The sequence below is a fragment of the Haliaeetus leucocephalus genome, unplaced genomic scaffold (genome assembly GCF_000737465.1).
Source record: "Haliaeetus leucocephalus isolate CR32 unplaced genomic scaffold, Haliaeetus_leucocephalus-4.0 Scaffold763, whole genome shotgun sequence".
Lineage (NCBI taxonomy): Eukaryota > Metazoa > Chordata > Aves > Accipitriformes > Accipitridae > Haliaeetus > Haliaeetus leucocephalus.
Window position 1 is genome coordinate 3,972,663 of NW_010973199.1, and position 20,073 is coordinate 3,992,735.

Consider the following 20,073-nt stretch of genomic DNA (forward strand, 5'->3'; position numbering starts at 1 on the left):
GATAGTGTTGTCTTAAATCATGGAAGATTATAGTCATAAGAAATATACAGCAAAAGGCATTGTAAAAAGTTTCCTCAATTTTTACATTGGGGTGGAAGAAGCATCTTAACAAGAGGAAAGATCTTTTAAAAACATAATTGCAGTCTGTCTTCTCTGTTGGCATATTGTTATTTGAATGATCCTCACAGGATAAGGTAGTTTTACCACTCTGAAGTGGGGTTTTTTTTGCTAGAGCACCCTGAACCTTACCCTGTTTTTAGTTTCTTACTATAAATAACTTCTTTTTCTTTTTTCTGTTTCAATCTGTAATATACTGGCTCTGTAATGAGCCAGAACACTAGACTTGCTGCAGGTGTTTTGGGTCACAGTCAACTCGCTTGGTCTTCGTGATTGAAACAGAATCAGCTGTAAAGGTTTTAATGTCAAACATTTTATGATACTCCTTGTAACAGCTAAGGAGAAAAATTATCTGGTTTAGGAGCAAGGTGCCTACCTTTGTAGACAATACATAGGGAACTGTGTTTGTTTCTCATTTATATGTAAAACATACCGTTTTGGGTTTGTGTGGTGGGTTTTTCCAGTAGCGGGGGAGAGGCGGCAGGGCGGGCTCCTGTGAGAAGCTGCCAGAAGCTTCTTCCCCGGCTGGGAGTGGGCCCCGCCTCTGGGCCAGGCCGAGCCCGCCAGCGACGGCGGGAACACCTGAACAGAGGGAAGAGGGGGAACCTGCCGCAGAGAGGGGGTCGGGATGGGAGAGGAACCCCTCTGCGGACACCAGGTCAGGGAGGAAGGGGAGGAGGAGGCTGATGCCCCCGCAGCCCGCCGTGAGGCAAGATGGCAGGCTGAGGGGAGGAGGAGGCTGATGCCCCCGCAGCCCGCCGTGAGGCAAGATGGCAGGCTGAGGGGAGGAGGAGGCTGATGCCCCCGCAGCCCGCCGTGAGGCAAGATGGCAGGCTGAGGGGAGGAGGAGGCTGATGCCCCCGCAGCCCGCCGTGAGGCAAGATGGCAGGCTGTCCCCCCCCAGCCCACGGAGGGGAGCGGGGGAGCCGGGGCCCGGCTGCAGCCCGCGGGAAGGACTCCCCTTGGAGAAGTTGGTGGAGGACTGTCTCCCGCGGGAGGGAGGGACCCCCCGGTGGAGCAGGGGCCGGGTGAGGAGTCCTCCCCCCGAGGAGGAAGGAGCGGCAGAGACAAGGGGGGAGGAACCGACCCCAGCCCCCAGCCCCTGTTCCCCTGCGCCGCCGCCGGGGGGCGGAGGAGGGAGGGAGAACCGGGAGTGGGGCTGAGGCGGGGAGGAGGGAAGGTCTTCTAAGGTTTGGGGTTGCTTCTTGTTATCCTACTCCGATTTGATCGGTGGTAAGTTAAATTGCTTTTGTTTTTCCCCAAGCTGAGTCTGGTTTTTGGTGAAGGATCCCTCCCTGTCCTTGTCTTGACGCACAAGCTTTTCGTTATTATATTTTCTCCTCCTCATCCCACGAGGCTGGGGGGGGAAGAGTGAACGAGCGGCTTCATGGTGCTTTGTTGCCTGCTGGGCTTAAGCCATGGCACATAGATTTTTAGAATAATTTACATTTTTGTTTAATCTTGAGTGACGTATTGTCCCAAGCTGCCCTGTATTTAATATCAGGAGAAACTGTGTGTAAAATTGGCTCTGTATGCGTTCATATATGCATTATACACATTTATACATTCTCTCTGTTATAATCACAATATTTATACACTACTTAACTCCTACAGAGGAAAAAAGTGATTTTTAAGTTCTAACACGTTTAAAATAATACTATGTGTAACAATTTGGCATTAGTTTCAAAATGAATGGCCTGTTATAAAAACAAATAAACAATAATAGGAATTTCATGTCATGGTTGTAGTTTAACAGGTTCATGTTAGAAGCATGAATGTGATTGAGTTATTTTTGGTAGCGTGGGAAATGGATGAAGTAACAAAATTACTAGTGGACCATTCATTTTGTCAATTTATAAGCTACTGGAAAGTAACATTAATGGTATATTGTCATTTGATGCGCTTGAAAAGTGTATTGGAAATATCTAATGTGTACATATTCAGCCTGGGTTTATGGTTAAATCACTGGGGGGAGGGGCAAAATGATCTGTTTTTACAAATGCCCCGTTATTTTTTTAATGTGTTCAAAGGGATGTTTTGTCTGCTATATTTGAGGAATATGATGGAATTCTCAATTCAAATTACATTTCTTCTTGTCAAAATTAACTATATTTATGGGATGGGATTAGCCTTCCCATTACAGTTTTGAAGATACAAAAATAGATAGACACTGGAATTAAGACTTTTTTTAAAATCGCATATCTCTTAACTGAGAGCAAATCAGTAAATTAACATGACATCTAATGTGGCATGATTTTTTTTTTTTCCTCTCTAACTTCTAAAATATATCTTCCAAGGAAAGAAAATTCCCAAAATTCGTAACAAGAGAAATGGAGAACATGTACATAGAAGAGTTGCGCTCTTCAGTGAATTTGCTTATGGCAAATTTGGAAAGTCTTCCAGTGTCTAAAGGTGGGCCGGAATTTAAACTGCAGAAGTTAAAGCGATCACAGAATTCTGCGTTCTTGGACATAGGAGATGAAAATGAGGTTCAGCTGTCGAAGTCTGATGTGGTCCTCTCCTTCACATTAGAGGTAATCACATATTTCACAGAAAACTTGTTGACAGTTTAAATTACTAGAATATCTATGTCTTGATACTTTTTTGTTATTAGTCCTTCTTCCTTGGTAACTTTAACATTTGATGGTAAAGAAGTAAATTATTCTTTGTCTCTTTGATAATGAGGAGTTAGAATACAGCTATATGATGCATTTTCCTGTCACAGCAGTAGTTGCATTTGGGCCCACAAGGAAGTTGAATCTCCCCCACAAATGTAACTTTAAATGAATTCCTGTACATTAAATACCTAAGTGTACTTTTGAATGTAATAATGAAACACTGTTGTTATCAGGAACTCATTCACAGAATTTCACAAACAAGGTGTGTTTTCTCACTGAAGGCATTTAGTGAATAAACAAAAAATTTTCCTGGTGGTCATGGCAAATTTTTACAAATTTCTGCATTTTACTCAAGAAACTAGCTCATGTTTACTGAGATTATGCATGAAGTGTGGTCTATAGAGATGCAGCCCTGATCCATATAGAGCTCAGCTGACTTCAAGAGGAAACCACAAATACAGTTACTTAAACATACCCGGTGACAGCATCATAGTTCAGGTCCAATGCTGCAAATGTGCATAACAGGAAATGCTGGTCTCTCTCTCAATAATAATAGAATCAAAACATTTCCAGTGTGTATTTATTGGTTATAAGGTGCCACACTTGTGCTATGCACTTGAAGTGGCTTTAGTTTAAGACAATGGATAATGTTACAGAATAAATATTTCAATTGTTAAATGGTTTAAAACAAACAAAAATTGTTTCTCTCTTAATGCATTTTCTTCGGGGAAACAAGCATCTGCTTTTTTCATGTAATGTTGAAAATTCAAATGAATTTTTCTTTCCCATGTCATCAATATACACATAGAATTAAAAAAATGTCAAAAATGGACAGATGAAAACGTTTTAATTCCTTTGTATAATGGAGAAATGACTTATCCCACTGTATGCAATTTTAATATTACTAGGTAATAATGTAAAAGCCCAAGATCAACTTTCAAAGAGTATTAAGATCCATTATTCTATATGACAAAAAGTATTAGTTCATCAAGCATGTAAAACGGGAGTGCAGGCCTTAATACTGAAGTATATGAAATGATGAAGTAGTTTTATAATTCCTGTGCTGAATCCTGGTGCATCTCCATCACATGTGCTGTGTCTGCCTCAAGTGGAATACCAAGCCTGGAACGGTCCATAAATAGCAATAACAAAGAGTAGTTCTGAAGCACCTAAAAAGTACCTGAAAAAGTTTGTTAGTAATGTTTTCTGTCTTCAAGAAAGTTTGCTTTTTGAGAGATGTAGGAAGAAGAAAAGCTTTCTCTGTGCCTCTAGAGAGAAATATTAAGTATATACTAAAAATGATGTGATATTTGGGGGAAGAGCATGGTAAAAGATTGAAACAATTGTGAAATGAAAAATGACAGGAGATAGAATGTCTGGTAAATTTGGAACAGTTTGCATTGTTTACAGCCCTTGCCCTCTCAACACTAGACATGTAGACTATTAGGTCTGGTCAACTTAGCTTCCCCCTGCCCCCCGTCACTGGTCAAGAAGATACATGGATGTTCTGCAAGGCTAGTAATCTACAGTTCATCCTGTGCAAGGCAAAGAATTGAAGTGTTACTTTACATGTAGCAGTTTTTAGTAGGGCAAATTTTCATTTTAAACATGGTGTTAACCATGTAAGTTAAGTTTCTTGCTGGACAAGTATGTGAATACCTTACTCTTGGGAAGCTAGATCTCAGAGGATACAAGGGCAAAAGGAAATGACTGAACTGATATTCATTTAGACTGAAACATGGAAGATCAGCTCTTTTTCTATGCAGATGAGCAAATAAGAAAAGCTGATTGCAGTTCCTTGGAGACAGAATTTTTTTTTTTTTTTTTGGAAAATGTGAGGTCATACATGCACAATTTCACATTTCTTGAATAACATGTAAACATATCCGTGTCGTGTCTTCTGTGGTGTGACTTGTAGGGTAACCAGCAAAATCCCCACTGAGGGCTGCTGCACAGGCATGTGAACAAACAGGAAATCTATAACATGTCTGAACATTAGGACAGAGTGTAAGAACTCAATGAAAGTTTCTTGGTGGGGGAGAAAGTGGCTGGGGTTCATGCTTCTGCTGCATCTTGTTATTAAGATAGAACAAAAAAAGATGTTAGTAACATAATATTCTGGTGGGAATGGACCTTGATGGCTAAGATAAGAGACACCCCTGTGCATCACTGCAAGCAACACTGACTGGTTTTGCAAGCTGGATGTTTCCTCAAATAGCCTGTTCTCAGAAATTTGTAAAATAAATAAATTAAAAAAATCAAAGTAGTAGGAGAAGATTTAATCACTTATGTCCTTCAGCTGTTGGACAGTTTTAGAAACAGACAAGCAATATTTAGGAAGCTGTTTATCAGCTAATGAGCTAGTAAATCAGCTGCTGACAGTGTTGTTCTTAATGAAATGCAACTTTTTTTCCCATTGCTGGAATCCAGAATTGCTACCAAAGACAAATGTACTGTGCAATTAAATTGGAAACTCCAGGAAAATAAGTTATCAACATAAAAATAAATAAACATGAAGTCTGCATTCAACAAGGACATACGTTTGGCGTGTGGAAAGACTGTATAGGCAGTATTAGCTAGAAGGATCTCTAGTGCAGTCTCTAAGTGATCATTGATCACTTTGATAACTACTTGAATTCCTAGATCACAAAAGAGGGAAAAGAGAGTTGATTACATCATTCTCCCTGAATTTCTGTTGTTATTTATAAAGCATAATAGGCAGTGTTAATAATTTATGAGTAACGTAAAAATGTTCTAAATGATCAATGACAGTCATTGCACTGTAATATTACCAAACTAGCAATTTTACAAGACATCTAACTTTTATTAAGGTTCTAGGAGTCTTAAAGTACAAAGGATTTTACAGCTAGGGGTGAAGTCTGGCTTAACATACTTGAACTGAAACAAGTTGGCAAATATGCAAATAGTTTAAGAGCAAAATATTTTAGTAGTTGCTTGCTGACCTAAGAAACCAATTGCCTCTAATAAGACCAAAATTAGTCATTACTTTAGTCACCTTTAAAACAATCAAACAAATAGTGGGTTTTGTGTTTAGTTCAGTTGAGGACAGCTTCTCTGCTGATTAAATGGACTAGTTTTCCCAGTTTCTTTTCATAGGCCCAAATGGGGCTGAAAAGGAAATCAGCTCTTCCAAAGCAAGCAGAGAAACCTGACTTTCTTCTCAAATCTTCTCTGAATTACAAATACCTGAAGTCGAAAAATTCCAGTAATTTCACACTGTGACAAACTGTAAGGTTTATAAAAGGCAGAGGGCATTTGAAGTAGGGCTGCATTTGGTTCTTCTGAGCTATAACTGAGGAGCTGAAAAACTATGGGATCTGCCAAGCTCAGAATTTCCCTGGTGAGGAAATTTCTCAGGAAGCAGCTGGTAGAGGTGTCTTTTCCCCTTTCTCTTCCCTCCTGTCCCCTTATGCACGCTGAACCTGACTGCAAGTACTGAGCTGGGAGAAGGAAAAGAGGTAGGTAGCAGGGAAAAAAGATCACAGCAGCTGATAGCGATGCTCTGACCTGCCTCATGCTTAGCACACCACCAAATCACTTCTGAGACTCAAGGGTTGCAACCTCCAGTGTCACAGCACCACGATTAACCTTTCAAGGTGTGAACAATGTAGTTACTTGTCTTGTTTACAGTCTTAGTAACCTGTTTGTTCTATAAATATTTACTTATATGATTGCTTAAAAGATACATTTCCTCATGTATTAAGAATTAGAATTATATTTAGACATTAGTCTCAAATTCAACTACTAGCATTTAAGTTATGATTGGAGTGAGGTTTTAGTCACTGTCTGAGTAGAAACAGAACAAAAATTTCAATTCCTATTATATATTGTTGAAAGTGGAAAAAGAAAGCAAAACTAAAACTAGTCTCTGTGGAGATTTGAATGAGTGGGGTTTGCAGATTTTTTTCTTTTTTTTTTTTTTTTTTTTTTTTTACTTGTGTGGAGCTTAGTACTGCAATAGCTGTGCTCTGTAATGTTTTCTAAAGGGTAAACTATTTGCTTTCTTTTCCTCAGATTGTTATAATGGAGGTACAAGGTTTAAAGTCAGTCGCTCCCAATCGAATTGTCTACTGCACCATGGAAGTGGAAGGGGGCGAGAAGCTTCAGACGGACCAAGCAGAAGCTTCAAGGCCACAGTAAGCCAAATCTGCTTGTTGCTGCATCCAGCATCTCTTTCCTTCATGTCATGGGAGAACCCAACTGACTATCTTTACAGTTTTTACAATTAAGTTAGCACTAGGTTATATGAAGTTTTTTCTTGGGTAGTTATCTTAAATTCTTTCTGAAAAATGAAAATACAAATAACAGTTATTTAAGGTGAAGTACAAAGTGTGAGTGCTGTCCAAATGAATGCCATTGAATGCATGTGTGACAAAAAGAGCTAGAGACTGCATCCTCTGAACATAAAAACCTCTAGATAGATGTTAGCCTGAGGTGATTTAATGTATTCTAGGTTAATGTGCAGGTGGCCTTGTGGAGTGTAACTTGTACAATTGGTGGAAAATCAATACTCAGTAATCAGTCTTGACAAAGCTTACTCACCTGCTGAGCGTATTTCATTTTAAATTATAGGATCCACTTCTTTCAATTAATTTTTGAGGGAGGCAGTCAGCAAACTGACTTGGAGTGGGATAACATCAAGCCATCTGTAGTTGAACCAGTCAGAGAGACAGAGAGGAAGAAAATTAAGTGTGTTTTTTGGTTGATTTGTTTGACCTACACACTGACTTCAGACACTTTTCTCTCTGTTAAAATGTCATTTGGAATCTTTCATAGATAACTGTCCAGACAGCGTGTTGGGATTTTACTGGCACCACAGTGTGCCTTGTGAAAGACAATTTAAAAATTGCAGCTGTTACAGTAGCTGAGAAAACATCTTCAGCAGAGTTGGGATGGTAGTTTCTATTCCATTCAGACCACAAATATAGACTTCTGTTAGGCAAAATTATAAGCACAGAGTTTTATCTGCCTCTTCTGGGGTTGGGAGGAGGAGGAGATCTAATTTGGTGGACTTTCTCCTAGTTGCAGCAAATTGCCTTGGCAAGTAAGCCAGCAGCCTACTCCAGTAATGTATTCAAACAGCTTTGCAGAACTCGTAAGTATGTAGGACAAGATGTAAAATTCACTTGTCACAGTCCCTGGCTGTGTTCCTTTTCCAGGGCATAGGAATCTTCAGTCTTATCATTTGCATTTAGTACACAAGGAACTTCTAAAAGCAACGGTAGCACAAAAGACACACAGATACACGCATTGAAGCAAGGTCATAAGTGGGTACGCAACATCCCCTGTTCATTTGTGGACCTGCTGGGGCATTCTCTGGTGGCTCAGGGTCCCATGAGAGGCTTTCTCATGGATGGCACATCTCCAAGTTGTGCTTTGTCTTCAAACTCGGAGTTGCTCTCATACTGATCCATGCAACAAGTGCCTCCAACCTTTGCCTACTGTCACTGTCAAGGTTCCTGTTTCTTCTGATGGTGTGTCTCTATTTTTCCTCACCCTTGAACTTGTTAGCGTCTGTTTTAAGTCCTCAATTAACCTCTGATGTCATTGGTATGGGTCTTCAAATCTCCCTAAATCACTAGAATACACAAATTCTTGAATCTTGGGCACAGTTACTCTCCTTCCAGAAAACAGTGTAGATTTAAGGGTTTTGTTTCTCTCTAGCTATTTGCAGATGTGGTGAACAAAACATGGTAGGGATGGTTCATGGTCAGTTCATGGTTTACTTATTGCATACTGAGGGCTGCAGATTAAGGTAAAGTTTGTAAAACTAATCAGTAGGTGTACATTATGTATAGATACATCTGGTAAAAGTTAAGAACAGATTAGTTGATTTTCCTATGTGTCAAAGTAGAAACTTTGTAAAAAGGAAGTTCTGGAACATATGGAGTCAATATGAGAACATCTGGAGTGTTTCTAAGAAAAGGCATAGTGTTAGGACCTGCTCTGAGCTTGTAAAGTCATGTAGCGGATTTCAGGCTCAATAGGTATGAGTTGACTGAATATGGGAGGAAGACAGGTTATGGGCTATTCCATAGAAGTGATGACGTATGAACCAAATTCATATGGATTTGTATGGAAAAAATTACATATCTTTAGAAAGATTGAGAGATGCCCTGAACCGTACACTGGAAGGACAGGAATGGGAGTTACTGGTGCTGTTGACCTGCTGTCCTACAAAACAGTGTAACTTGAAGGGGCACATCTGATAGAGCTCTAAAATCTATCTAGTTCTTTTGCTCTTCTGAGTTGCACTGTTTTCCATTTCTGGCAAGAGTAATTATGAGACATTGGCATGCAGTATGATTATGAGCATATAGAGACATGTAGTTTATGAGCATATATAGAGATGTAGTTTGAGGCAATGGAGGAGGATATTAAATTAGACAAGCATGAAATTACCAAATTATGGGCAAACAGCAAAGAAGATGGAGGAAGCTGCCTATGGAATGGGAGATCCTTTATTCCACAGTTTAATTTTTCTGTTAAAGCCAAATCAGGTTTTCCTGACAGTAGCAATACTGCTTTTTTTTTGGTTGGTGACAGAGGGAACTAACAGGGCTTGACAGAGTTTCATCAGAGAATTGCACTGGTGGAAGAAAGCCTAGGAAATACTCTTATAGTCAGGGAGGAGTCCCCAAGTTTCAGAAGACATAAGATGTCCCTCTTTTTCTCTCTCCTATCCAGCCTGTGTCCAGTCCTTCTAAGATATTTCTTACTTTTATGACCAACACATCCTTTGCCCCATGCAGCCGTCTGCCTGCTCTTGCCCCCCTGCTTCTTCCAGCGCTCATCACTGTTCTTGGATAGAGACCTGCAGGGGTGATGGGGAGGGTCAGTCACTGGGTGAGGGGTTGGATGTTCTCCTGCAAAGAGGACGTATGGGAAGAGGTGAAAACAGAAGTGGCTTTCTGCTCCCATTGATGTTAGTAATGGTACTACTGCTGGGAAGAGAGATGCCTCCTTTCCCCCTCAGTCCTTTGGCAGCAATGGGCAGTCATTTAAGTAGAGGCCAGTGACCAGCTGGGCAAGCACAGCCAGTCCATCTCTTCTCTGATACAGAAAAAACAAGCTGTCGGCTGCCCTAGGCTACTGCTTACTTTGCCTGCTGCTGGAGCTGGCTCCTTACTGGGATAATTTTCAGTACTGTCATTCCGATATGAAGGAAAATAATCAGTGAGGCTGGAGGAGAAAACACAAAACTCATTGCAAAAAAAAAAAAAAAAGAATCGAGAACTGTAGTTCAGCTCAACTCTTCAAATCACTAGCAGTAACATATTTGCACTGACAAATCCCTGATAAATGAGAACATAACTTCAGGTTTTATATAGGACTTGCAGCTAGAAAAGGGTAACAAAGCTCTCATACTAAGTGTAGAATGAGACAGTGATGAAAAGTGAATGATTACCACCAGCCTGCATGGGAGACTGCTGGCAAGAGCTTCAAATCATGTGCTTGTCACACACATCTTTTGTAGCTGGTTTATCATTTTGAACTGGTAGCTACATTTGTGAAAAGAGGCTGTATGAAGAATTATTTATGCCTTTTTTTTCATCTGTGAAACGTCAGTGTATGCAGTGCAATGCTACTACTCAGTCAGAAGTTTCAAAGCTTTGACAGTGAAAAGGAGAAAACGAGATACTCAGACGAATGCTTCAAAATGGAGTGCAAGCCAGTGTGACCTTAGAGTGGAGATTAATGGAAAGCATAAGTCAAGTGGAGACTTAATTCAGGATTTATCCACTATTCCAAAATGTGGAATATTTTCTCAATTACTTTTATGAATATGTATTTAGGTATTCCTCTGAATCCCTGAATGCCACCTTAAGAGTAATAAAGAAGCTAGAAACAATGTTCTTTCTTAAAGGGGAGAGACCTAATTAGAGTCCTGGAGAGGAGAGCACAGTTTTTATCAGTAAGAAGTATTTTCTGGTTTCTTAATGCTTTTAACCCTATCTGCTTTCTCTCTCTGTGACTAATAATTCTGTGAGTTTATACTGAAGTGCTTCATTTTCTTCTTTAACAAGCTAAATAAAGTACTGTTTATATGTATGTTACTGACTAGCTAATGGTCATTCTAAAATGCAAATGCTATAGAATAACATAGTTTGAGCTGAAGTCTTGGACAATTTACAAACAGATCAGTTACACAGCTTCACATGCAAACCCTATAAAATTTTTATTACTGCCTGTGAAATGTTTCTTCATTCCTTCCAACTGTTTCCTGCCTTTTAGCCCTGCTGAAAATCCCTCCAACATAGCCTGTGACCTTTTCTGCCAGAGATCAGTAAGCAGAGCCTTCAGAGGACCCCTTCAGTTCTATGAAGCTTTGCATAACTTTGTTGCTGCGACACCGCAGGGGGTCATCTTGCAAAATCCAGTGCTAATTTCTTTTTTCGAATGTTACTGATGTGGCTTTGTTTTTAGTCTTGTGGAGTCTGGTATCCACATGTTTTCTTATCATTGCTTTTTATTCATTCGGAATATTAAATAACGTGGTTTCTTGAAAGCGTCAGCTTTTGGGTATATATAATCATGCCTAAAGATAAAAGATGGAAATATGCATCTTTTGTCACTACAAGTGACATTCTGTTGTCACATATTTATGCAATAGAAAAAGATGATATCTTGCATGATGAGAAAATTTTAATGGAGCCAGGATATTCTGCATGTAAACTAGACAAATAAGATGATCATATTGTGCTGTCAGTGATTGCATAACCTTATAAAAAGGGCTATTGTATATTAGAAGTATGCAAAGAATGCATGATTAAATATCTGACCAGAAGAGGCAAGGAACCTTGATCAAGACTGCACAAATAAAGTAAATGCTGCTTATGTTATTTTTATGCGATATTCCACCATCGTTAAATCCATAAAGTATTTGAAGTATGAGTACTTGTGGATACATAATTAAAGATTACTTAGCAAAATCTTTATAGAACAGTTTAAAAAAAAAAAAGGGAAAAAAAAAAGGCTTAATTTCTAAAATTTAGAACTTCCTTAAATGACATGGTCGCTCATGAAAAAAAGAATGCTTTTTTAATAGAATGTTTTTGAGGATATGGCCTAAGATGACTTTTCTGAAGGGGAAAAAGGATAGACAACATTTATAATCTGTGACAATCATGTTCCAAGCATCAGCTAGTTTATTTCTTCATCATAGTCCCTACAACTTTCTAACTTTTATTTTTGATTAAGGGAAACAATTAGATGATCATACCTACAACTGTCACCTAACTTGTGGTTGCATGACACAGATGTACAGTATGTAAGGAAAGAGAAGGCACACCTACTTTTTTTTTTATTCCACCTGCTGCTGATCTGTGTCTGATACATCTGCATAAATGAGATTAATTTTGGTCAATAATATAATTTTACTGTTAGTTTTCAGTAATCATTCTTTATATTGTTTAAATGTGTAGGAATCCATGTTATTGCTCTTGCAAAGGAGAAAAAGTAGAATGAAAATGTTTTCCCTGCCTCGTATTGTTTCAAGTCTTACGTATAAAACTAGACTAAACATAGGAAGAAACGAGGGACAGAAACAGAAGTGTTTGCTGATCAGATAGACAGTAATCAAACTAGTCTGTTGCTGGCAAGCTGACGAACTCTACTTAGGATGTGGGGTTTTTTCCGTTGTTTGCCTAGGTGCTTTTTTGTTGAAATGAGCATATTTGCACCTGGGATTTTTACAGATGGATAATGAGATTGGAGTTTCATAGTGGCTGATCTGACCGTGCTTAGCTTGTTGTTTGTATGCTTCCTATTATATCTTCTGAGGATAAATTCTCATTAGGATTTAGCTTCTTGAACAGAGTCTTTTACTTGATGGATTTCACCTGTTCTTTTGACTACTACTTCTGGAAGTTTTTTACTTACAGATAAGTGCAGTGAAATCCAGCGTTGATCTTGGAGGATAACAAAGTAGGGTTGTTCTGCCTACTTTTGGCATCCAGACTTACTTTCTTTAAAACATAAATACATTTTATGCAACTTTTGCAGAAGTGAGATTGTATGTTAGAGAACCTTTGTATATTATTGGTAAGATCACCTCAAAGGCTAAAGCCTGAGACATATAATTATGTTGATGTGAACAATGTTGAAAACTTGGTGAAGGTGAGCATGATCCTTTAATAACTATATTGGAATTTTAGGGAAGCTGGTGGGGTAAGGATCATGGCAGGAAACAAACTGTCTCTGCTTTCAGAAACTAGGTTTGATTGAGTTGCATAATGATTATTATCATTGGTTCAAAGATTCATCTTTGTATCTTTAAAGGATAAATTACATAATGGCTTTAATCTTGTCATATGTCAGTAAGTCTTTATTTTTATGGATTGTTGTGACTGGAGCAATTCAGAAAACAGGGTGGAAGACACTACCTTTCAAACAATTGGATGCTATGACCAAATACCATATGTGTCGGTCTAGTATCCAGCTGTGAAGAGGAAAAAAGAAATTGCCAGTAGGAAATTACCTGATGTTTTCTTGGTTCTGCAAAGGAAAAGATGGAGAAGAAAAAAATACACATTTATCCCAGCCTGTGTTCTGGATTAATGATGGAAGAGTTTCACAAAAGGGATATGGATTCAGCTGGAAATTTACATTACAATTTTATTCAGTTATTCTTGATGCCTGATCAATTGCTTGCTTCTTTAAAGAGAGGAAATAATACCTAATCAGCTCAAATATAAAGAGCAATATGATATCCACAAGAAAAAGATATGGGATTTCTAAAATAAGTAAGTTTCTGTGCTATGTTCTGCCATTGATTACTATTTTATATTGTCTAAGATTTTTTTACCTCTTATTGCAGAGAAATATGCATTACGTACAGGCTCTTAATATTAAAAGAAATTTGAAACTTGACTGGATGATAACCTGAGCAACCTGATTTTAACTGGCCTTGCTCTGAGCGGGGTTTGAACTAGATGACCTCCAGAGGTTCCTTCCAGCATAAATTTTACAGTGATTCTATGATTAACTCCCAAAATAGTCTCTCCTAAGTCTGTCTACCCAAGGGACTTGTGAAAACCACTGCTGTTAGAAGGGAATATTCACTTGTCAGATCAAGACAAGTGTGGCATGGAAGAAATTGGGATGAGAGAAGGAAGGAGATAATTAAAGTTGGTTGTAATCTCTAGTTAGCAATAAACATAATCCTACTGCCACCAGGGCATACCTTTTGTAAATTTTCTTAACCTTAATCTTTTTGATTGTTCTGGCTAAATCCTGATTGTTCTCCTTGCTTCTGTGTGCTCAGCATGTTAATAATTGACTGAAAGCAACCAGGATTTCTGCCCTGGTGTGATGTTTGTACTTCTGAAGACTGCAGCTTTGGTGCACCGCCTTGTGCTGCAGCGCTTAGACCCCAGGCAGAAAGCTGGTGGGATGAGGGCTTTTTAATGAATAGGTTCTCCGTTCAGAGTTGGGATATCAGCCCTCCTCAGCTAGTGTTATGGCTGAAAGGAATAGTTGTTTTGGGGTGACTGTCTTCTTTTAAAATGTATAATGATGTTACATGTCTCTTGCAAGACTGATAGCAGTTTTATTGCATAGTGCATTTTGGGAACCTTGGGGCTTGAAGATGCATGTCCCACTGTTATCCCTTTCACTATAACAGTCAGAGCTTGGAGAAAGACAGCTTACACACCGCTTAATGTACATGATATATCTGTTTCCATTCTTATTCCCACCTGATCCACAGCAAATGTGACTAATATTTTACAGACAGACATAAGAGTTTGCTAACACTGTACTAAAGCATCTATAGATGTGTGATCCAGCTTCAAACTGGAAGGAATTTTGCTATGAATAGTGTGCTGTTGAGCCAAAGCCAATTAAATTGTGCTTGGAAGAAAAATGTTTTGGATCAGGCTAAGCCTCATACTAATACAGCTACCTGGTCTCTGGCTGTGTCAAAGTAAAGGCAAAGGTGGCCTGTAAAGTATCATGTAGAGGGATGATGGTCTGTCAAAAAGAAGATGGGGCTGGGAAGGATTACCTCAGATTTTACCTGCGGTCTCCTTCTGGAATACTCTGGTAGAGTGGATCTGAAATTTGTCATTCAAAGTGGTCTGCACCTGCCTCATCTTTGAAAAAATGTAATTATTGTTTGTGAGCAATAGTTGACGTGAAAACAGTTCCTTTGGATTTCTTTTTAATTTTCATATGATCAGAATGTCCCATTTTACATTTTCAAAATATACTGTTCGTGCATCTTTGTTTGAAGAGACCTTTCAAAAACTTGCTTATATTTGTTGTAAACAGTATAATATAGGTACATTCGAAATAATTGTTAAACAGTTGACTAGATACAGTGTTTGAATTCGAACAAATTTTAATGGTTTTATTTAGTTTTGGTTTGTTGGTTTGGGTGAAGAGAAAGGTTGAGGAAAAGGATTTAAAAGAAAGAAGTTTTTGCTTTTGAGTCCTATTCAGGCTAAGAACACTTTGTACATCTCAAATGCTCATGACACTCAGAAAACTGTTTTTCACCCCACCATGGGCAGACTTTTCTTTGCTGTCACTGTGTTAGTATGTGCATTGATCCTCAGAGGTGTCAAGAGGTCCAGTACTTTTAGAATACAGAATAGTCCACTGAACAGATGAAGAAAAATAATTTATAGATCTTGAAATTTCTTAATAACTACATAGCATAGAAGGTATGAGTCTGCAGGTTCATGTGCCTGCTTGAAAGTAACACCACCAGATTGAGAGTAGGAGGACAGCAGAAACAAGGGCAGAATAATGCGGACAGCTAATAAGAACAGTAGGAGTCGGAAAGAAGAGTAAAAGGGGTTTCAGAATGAAAGAGAAGTGGTGTGATGCCAGATGAAATACTGAAATTTTCTGATGTGATTCCTGGGTCTTCCCTGATAGACTGTGCAGGCTCAGATAGGTCAGTCTATTTTGTGATTTGTTTTCCCACATCTTTAGACTGAGATAACGACATCTATCTGCTTCATCAAAGTACTGTCACTTTATCAACATTTGTACAACATTTTCAAGGTTTAAAGGGTCACACAAATATTAAACACCATGAAATAAATAGGATTTGTAACTTTTAACAATGTTGTGATGGATTCATAATTATCTTTTTCACGACAAAAGTGAAGTAAATATGCATATAGAAGTTTTGAGAGAGTAAATGACCATGTCTTGGCTTTGTGTCCATTACCAGCCCCTAGCTGGGTTTGAAACTCAGTGGGAAACAGGAGTTAATGCCTCTTATAAATTCTTCATACAATATATAGCAATGGTTCCCAGCACTTGGCAGTGTGTCAGTCTTGTTACATACCCTTGAAAATCTTCACCCTGACTTGTCTTGGTTGCCTGTATTGGAAGTGAGATGGGAAGACAAGACTAAGTAATAATTCATTCGTACAGTTTTATGTTTGTGATGACAATACTTGTCATAATAGCATTCTGTAGTGTTAGACTGCACCTTTCTCATTTTCAGCGTAGAAAGCCTAAATGAGTGGTTCTAGTTAGTTGCTTATTATGCATTGAACCCCTCTTCTGGTTTTCCTTTCTGGTTTGTATTAGACATTTCTTTATTTTAAAGGAAAACTATTCACAATTTTGTCTTTTTTTTTCAAGTAATTTTTATGTTTAAAAAGAAATACATGATTGTGTCTAGTTCATTATTAGCTCTGTGATAAATAGTTAGTAATTTTGAGCTCTGTTAATACTTTTATTTAAAACAGTTAGTATTTTTACCAAAAGCAAATGCTGAAAAAAACACCATATGATCAGATTATTCTTTTCTCCCTTTCATATTAGTCTAGCTGTGTAAAGGGGCTTTACAATATAGCACATCCATCAAAACATGCTATCCTTGCCGTTGCCAAAATAAGGATCCAGTTTGGAGCTTTCAGTTCTTCAGAGCAGAGTTCCAGCAAGGCATTGCCAATGTTTTGTAACAACCACCCTAAAAGCCTTTAATTTTGCTTCTGAATCCGCAGAAAAAAAACCAACATTCACTCTTGCTGAGTGACTACACTAGATAGTGACTCAATACATTCAGAAATTGAATGCCAGGCTACTTAGTGTATGCAGCTACAGGTGCTGAACACCCAACTTTTCTACATGTGAAGTGCTGAAGACATGGCTTGTTAGTCTGCATTTCAAACCACTAGTGTGCCAAGCCAAAAGTTCCCATACAGGTGGAAATAAATGAAAAATGGTAAAAGAAAAGAAAAAAGTAAGGGACAGTAGTGTAGACCTTGTTTAGGTGGAATCAAAGGTGACACTTAAAGACAATTGTATGACTTTCCCTCCTTATACCAAAATTTCCCATTTCTTCTGTACTCTGTACTTCTTCCTGCTGTCATCCATCTCTGTAGAACAAATTATCTTTCTCATATCTATATTTTGTAATTTCAGGAAGATTTTGGTGGGAACCTCAGGGTTAAAACCATTAGTATCGTAATGCTCCTTCAATAGCTGACAGCCCTGAAAGTATTTATGCAAAGTATCAGTGTTTCTGTAGTAGGCATTATAAAACAATGACTCTGTAGTTCTCAGCAAGATTTCTTCATAAAATAGTGGAATCACAGTAACACAGGGAAGAACAGAGACAAGACACGTGGAAGATTAGATGAAGTTAGTGATGAAAGGCCAAGATGCTTGGCGAAGCTCATGGTTTAGTTTGCCTGAGCATGGGGCTTGTCTGTGCTTATACTGTAAAAGGACATTTTGATTTGTTTAGAACTTTTTTTATGTATTGCCTTTCAGCTGCAGTTTAATGGGCTTGCTCTGATGGAGGAAATTACAGTCCTTGTACTTCAATCCAAATAAACAAGTAATTTTCAAATGGAGAAATAAGAAAATGTAGATTTCCCCCCCCTCAAAAATATTTGCAACCTAAACAACATTATAAGCATTATGGAAAGGTACAAACATACAAACTATTTCCCTTGTGGTTTCAAACATGAATTCTAGATCCCACTGATGTAGTGGAGAGGATATACATAAATATATATATGAAAAAATAATGGTTGTAATGGTGCATATAAGGAATAATCATTACCCTATTAAATCCTTGATGCTGCGTAATAAACTTCTGTTGGTTGTGCAGTAATAATTCAACATCCTTTTTCAAGAACTTTCATTAAAGGGAGAAGCTGGAATGTTCATATTATTTTGTAAGGCATGCAAAAGACAGAAAATAAACATGCCTTTGGGTTGTATAAGACAGCTGTTTGTGTTAAGGCCATGATTTCTAGTGTAGCATTGTGGTGTCAGTCATTCCCAAATGGGTGGGTATTTCGGTACTTCTAAGAGAAAAGGAAATGCTTATGATACTTGTCCAATTATTAGTGGAGAGAAGCTAGCCGCAATTAGTAACAACTAATAGTCTCTTTGGGAGTTTCAGTAAAAAAGCTAGAAACAGGTAGGTATGGATTTAACTCTGTTTTCGTTTGGCTGAATTGAGCCTCCTCATCAAATTAAAGATTTATTGTCAGATTGCTGTGGGGTAGCTTGCACTGCTGGTACAGCAGCTTGCTTGTGCTCTCACATTTTTTTCTCTCTCTGTATATATGCAGTAGTAGTTAGTAATAAGCAACACTTCCACATTCACACAATACTTCACTAACAACAGAATGTTTGTCAGACCTGGATTTAAGGTGTTTTGAACTAGATTAAAATATCAGTGTAGTCAGATATGTCAGGGAGGTGCTGAGTCTCGTCTGTCTTTTTGTTTCCTGGCCTTTCATCTCATGACTTGTACTGTGAGTATGATTTCTAGCCTGAAGATTATAGATACCTATTTTTCTAAGTTAAAGTATGTTTCCAAATATAGTAGAAACAACAAAGTTTGTATAGATTCTCAAAATGGTTGAGACATGGAGATGTTATAGAGACCTGAACATTGTTTCCAGTCCAGCTCTGAGATGTGCAAAGATGACGTGCTGGCAAATCTCTTAGTCCTGTGGAGCAGTTGGATGCCTAACAAACTGGTTTTGGTGGGTGTTCCTGCTCATTCCAGCTCTGTAGCACATCCCTATATGGATAGGAAATACGAAAACTCTTTCAGAAGACCTCTTTAGGTGATTTAATGAAGAACTAAGGAACCTGTTGAGGTAGACTTATGTAGTAGATTTAAACCAAGAATCAAGCCTAGAAAGATGCAAAAGGAGGCACCAAGGAGACCAATACACTCTGGTATTGGTTTCAAAAAAGAGAGGATTTACTAATTGGTGAGGAAGGTCAGTTCCTGATGGTGCAAAATTCTGTAGACTTGACACTTTGTCAGAAAGAAAACATTCCAATAAATAGGGCTAAAATAAAATTCTAGATGTTTTCTTAGAATAGATTTTATGACATTCATTCCTATGTAAGACTGGAGATTTAAGATCTCATAAAGAAAAGTTTTGACTAACAGAGACCGTGATTAGAGTGAAAAACCCGAGAGAGAAATTTGCTGCTGTTTTCAGTATACAAAATGTGTTCCAAATGAAGTAGAAAAATAAATTTGCTTAGAGGGGGTTCTGTGACACGGTGATAAATCTTTGCCTGAAATAAACATCCACCTCCTTGCTGGTAGTGGGTACTTTTACAGTGAAGGGAAATCAACTTTGGCAAAGGACTCTTGTCACTAGACATGGTATCAGCCCACGTACCTCTGACAGCAGTGTAAATACGGTGAAAAGTCTGGGGCTTATGGTTGAAGATGATCAAACATCAAATCATTGCAGTTTCTATAGTAAAGAGAATGAGTAGGTGAAAGTAGAATAATTATGTATACAAAGGAAAATAATGTGGCAAAATGAGAGCCTGAAGAGGCAAGATTGTTTTTTGGTTTGGGTTTTGGGGTTGTTTTTTTTTAGACTTAAAGTTGGTGTTTTTAGAGGTCTCAAGTATGCTACACAGGCTGCAGCTGGCAGTGCAGTGAGCAACACTGCAGCATTTAGCACTGAAATTATTGTTACTTTTGACTAATTTCTAGCACAATTTTTAAAAAGAACCTAGATAATAATGGGAATTTTTTAATTTAATATGAATACTACATGAGATCCACACTTGTTTTGACAAAAATTTTGCACTTCCCATCTAGACACATTAAGCACCAAAATTCTTCACATTAGCAAAAATCATTGGACAGATACTCATAAATCAATGGCTCCTCCAAATGTGTGGAAGTAGCTGATTTGTGTTTACATTGCTTATATACGTTTGGTAGTTAAACATATGCTATTAAAAATATATAGCATTAAATTTTTCTATTATGTTAAGAATTGTTAAAGATACACTTTTTGTAAATCGCAATTTCAGAGATTAGGTGAATTAATTTGTGTGCCCTTCCTTC

General features: G+C 38.2%; 1 protein-coding gene across 1 annotated transcript in view; it reads left to right on the forward strand.

Moving 5' to 3' along the window:
* The window catches only part of CADPS2 (Ca++-dependent secretion activator 2), a 271,004-nt gene that overhangs the window by 84,330 nt on the left and 166,601 nt on the right, over positions 1 to 20,073 (forward strand). Inside the window, exons 5-6 of the mRNA XM_010581326.1 lie at positions 2,415 to 2,651; positions 6,771 to 6,892. Of these exons, the coding sequence (XP_010579628.1) occupies positions 2,415 to 2,651; positions 6,771 to 6,892 (359 nt within the window). The remainder of the gene's footprint in view (positions 1 to 2,414; positions 2,652 to 6,770; positions 6,893 to 20,073) is intronic.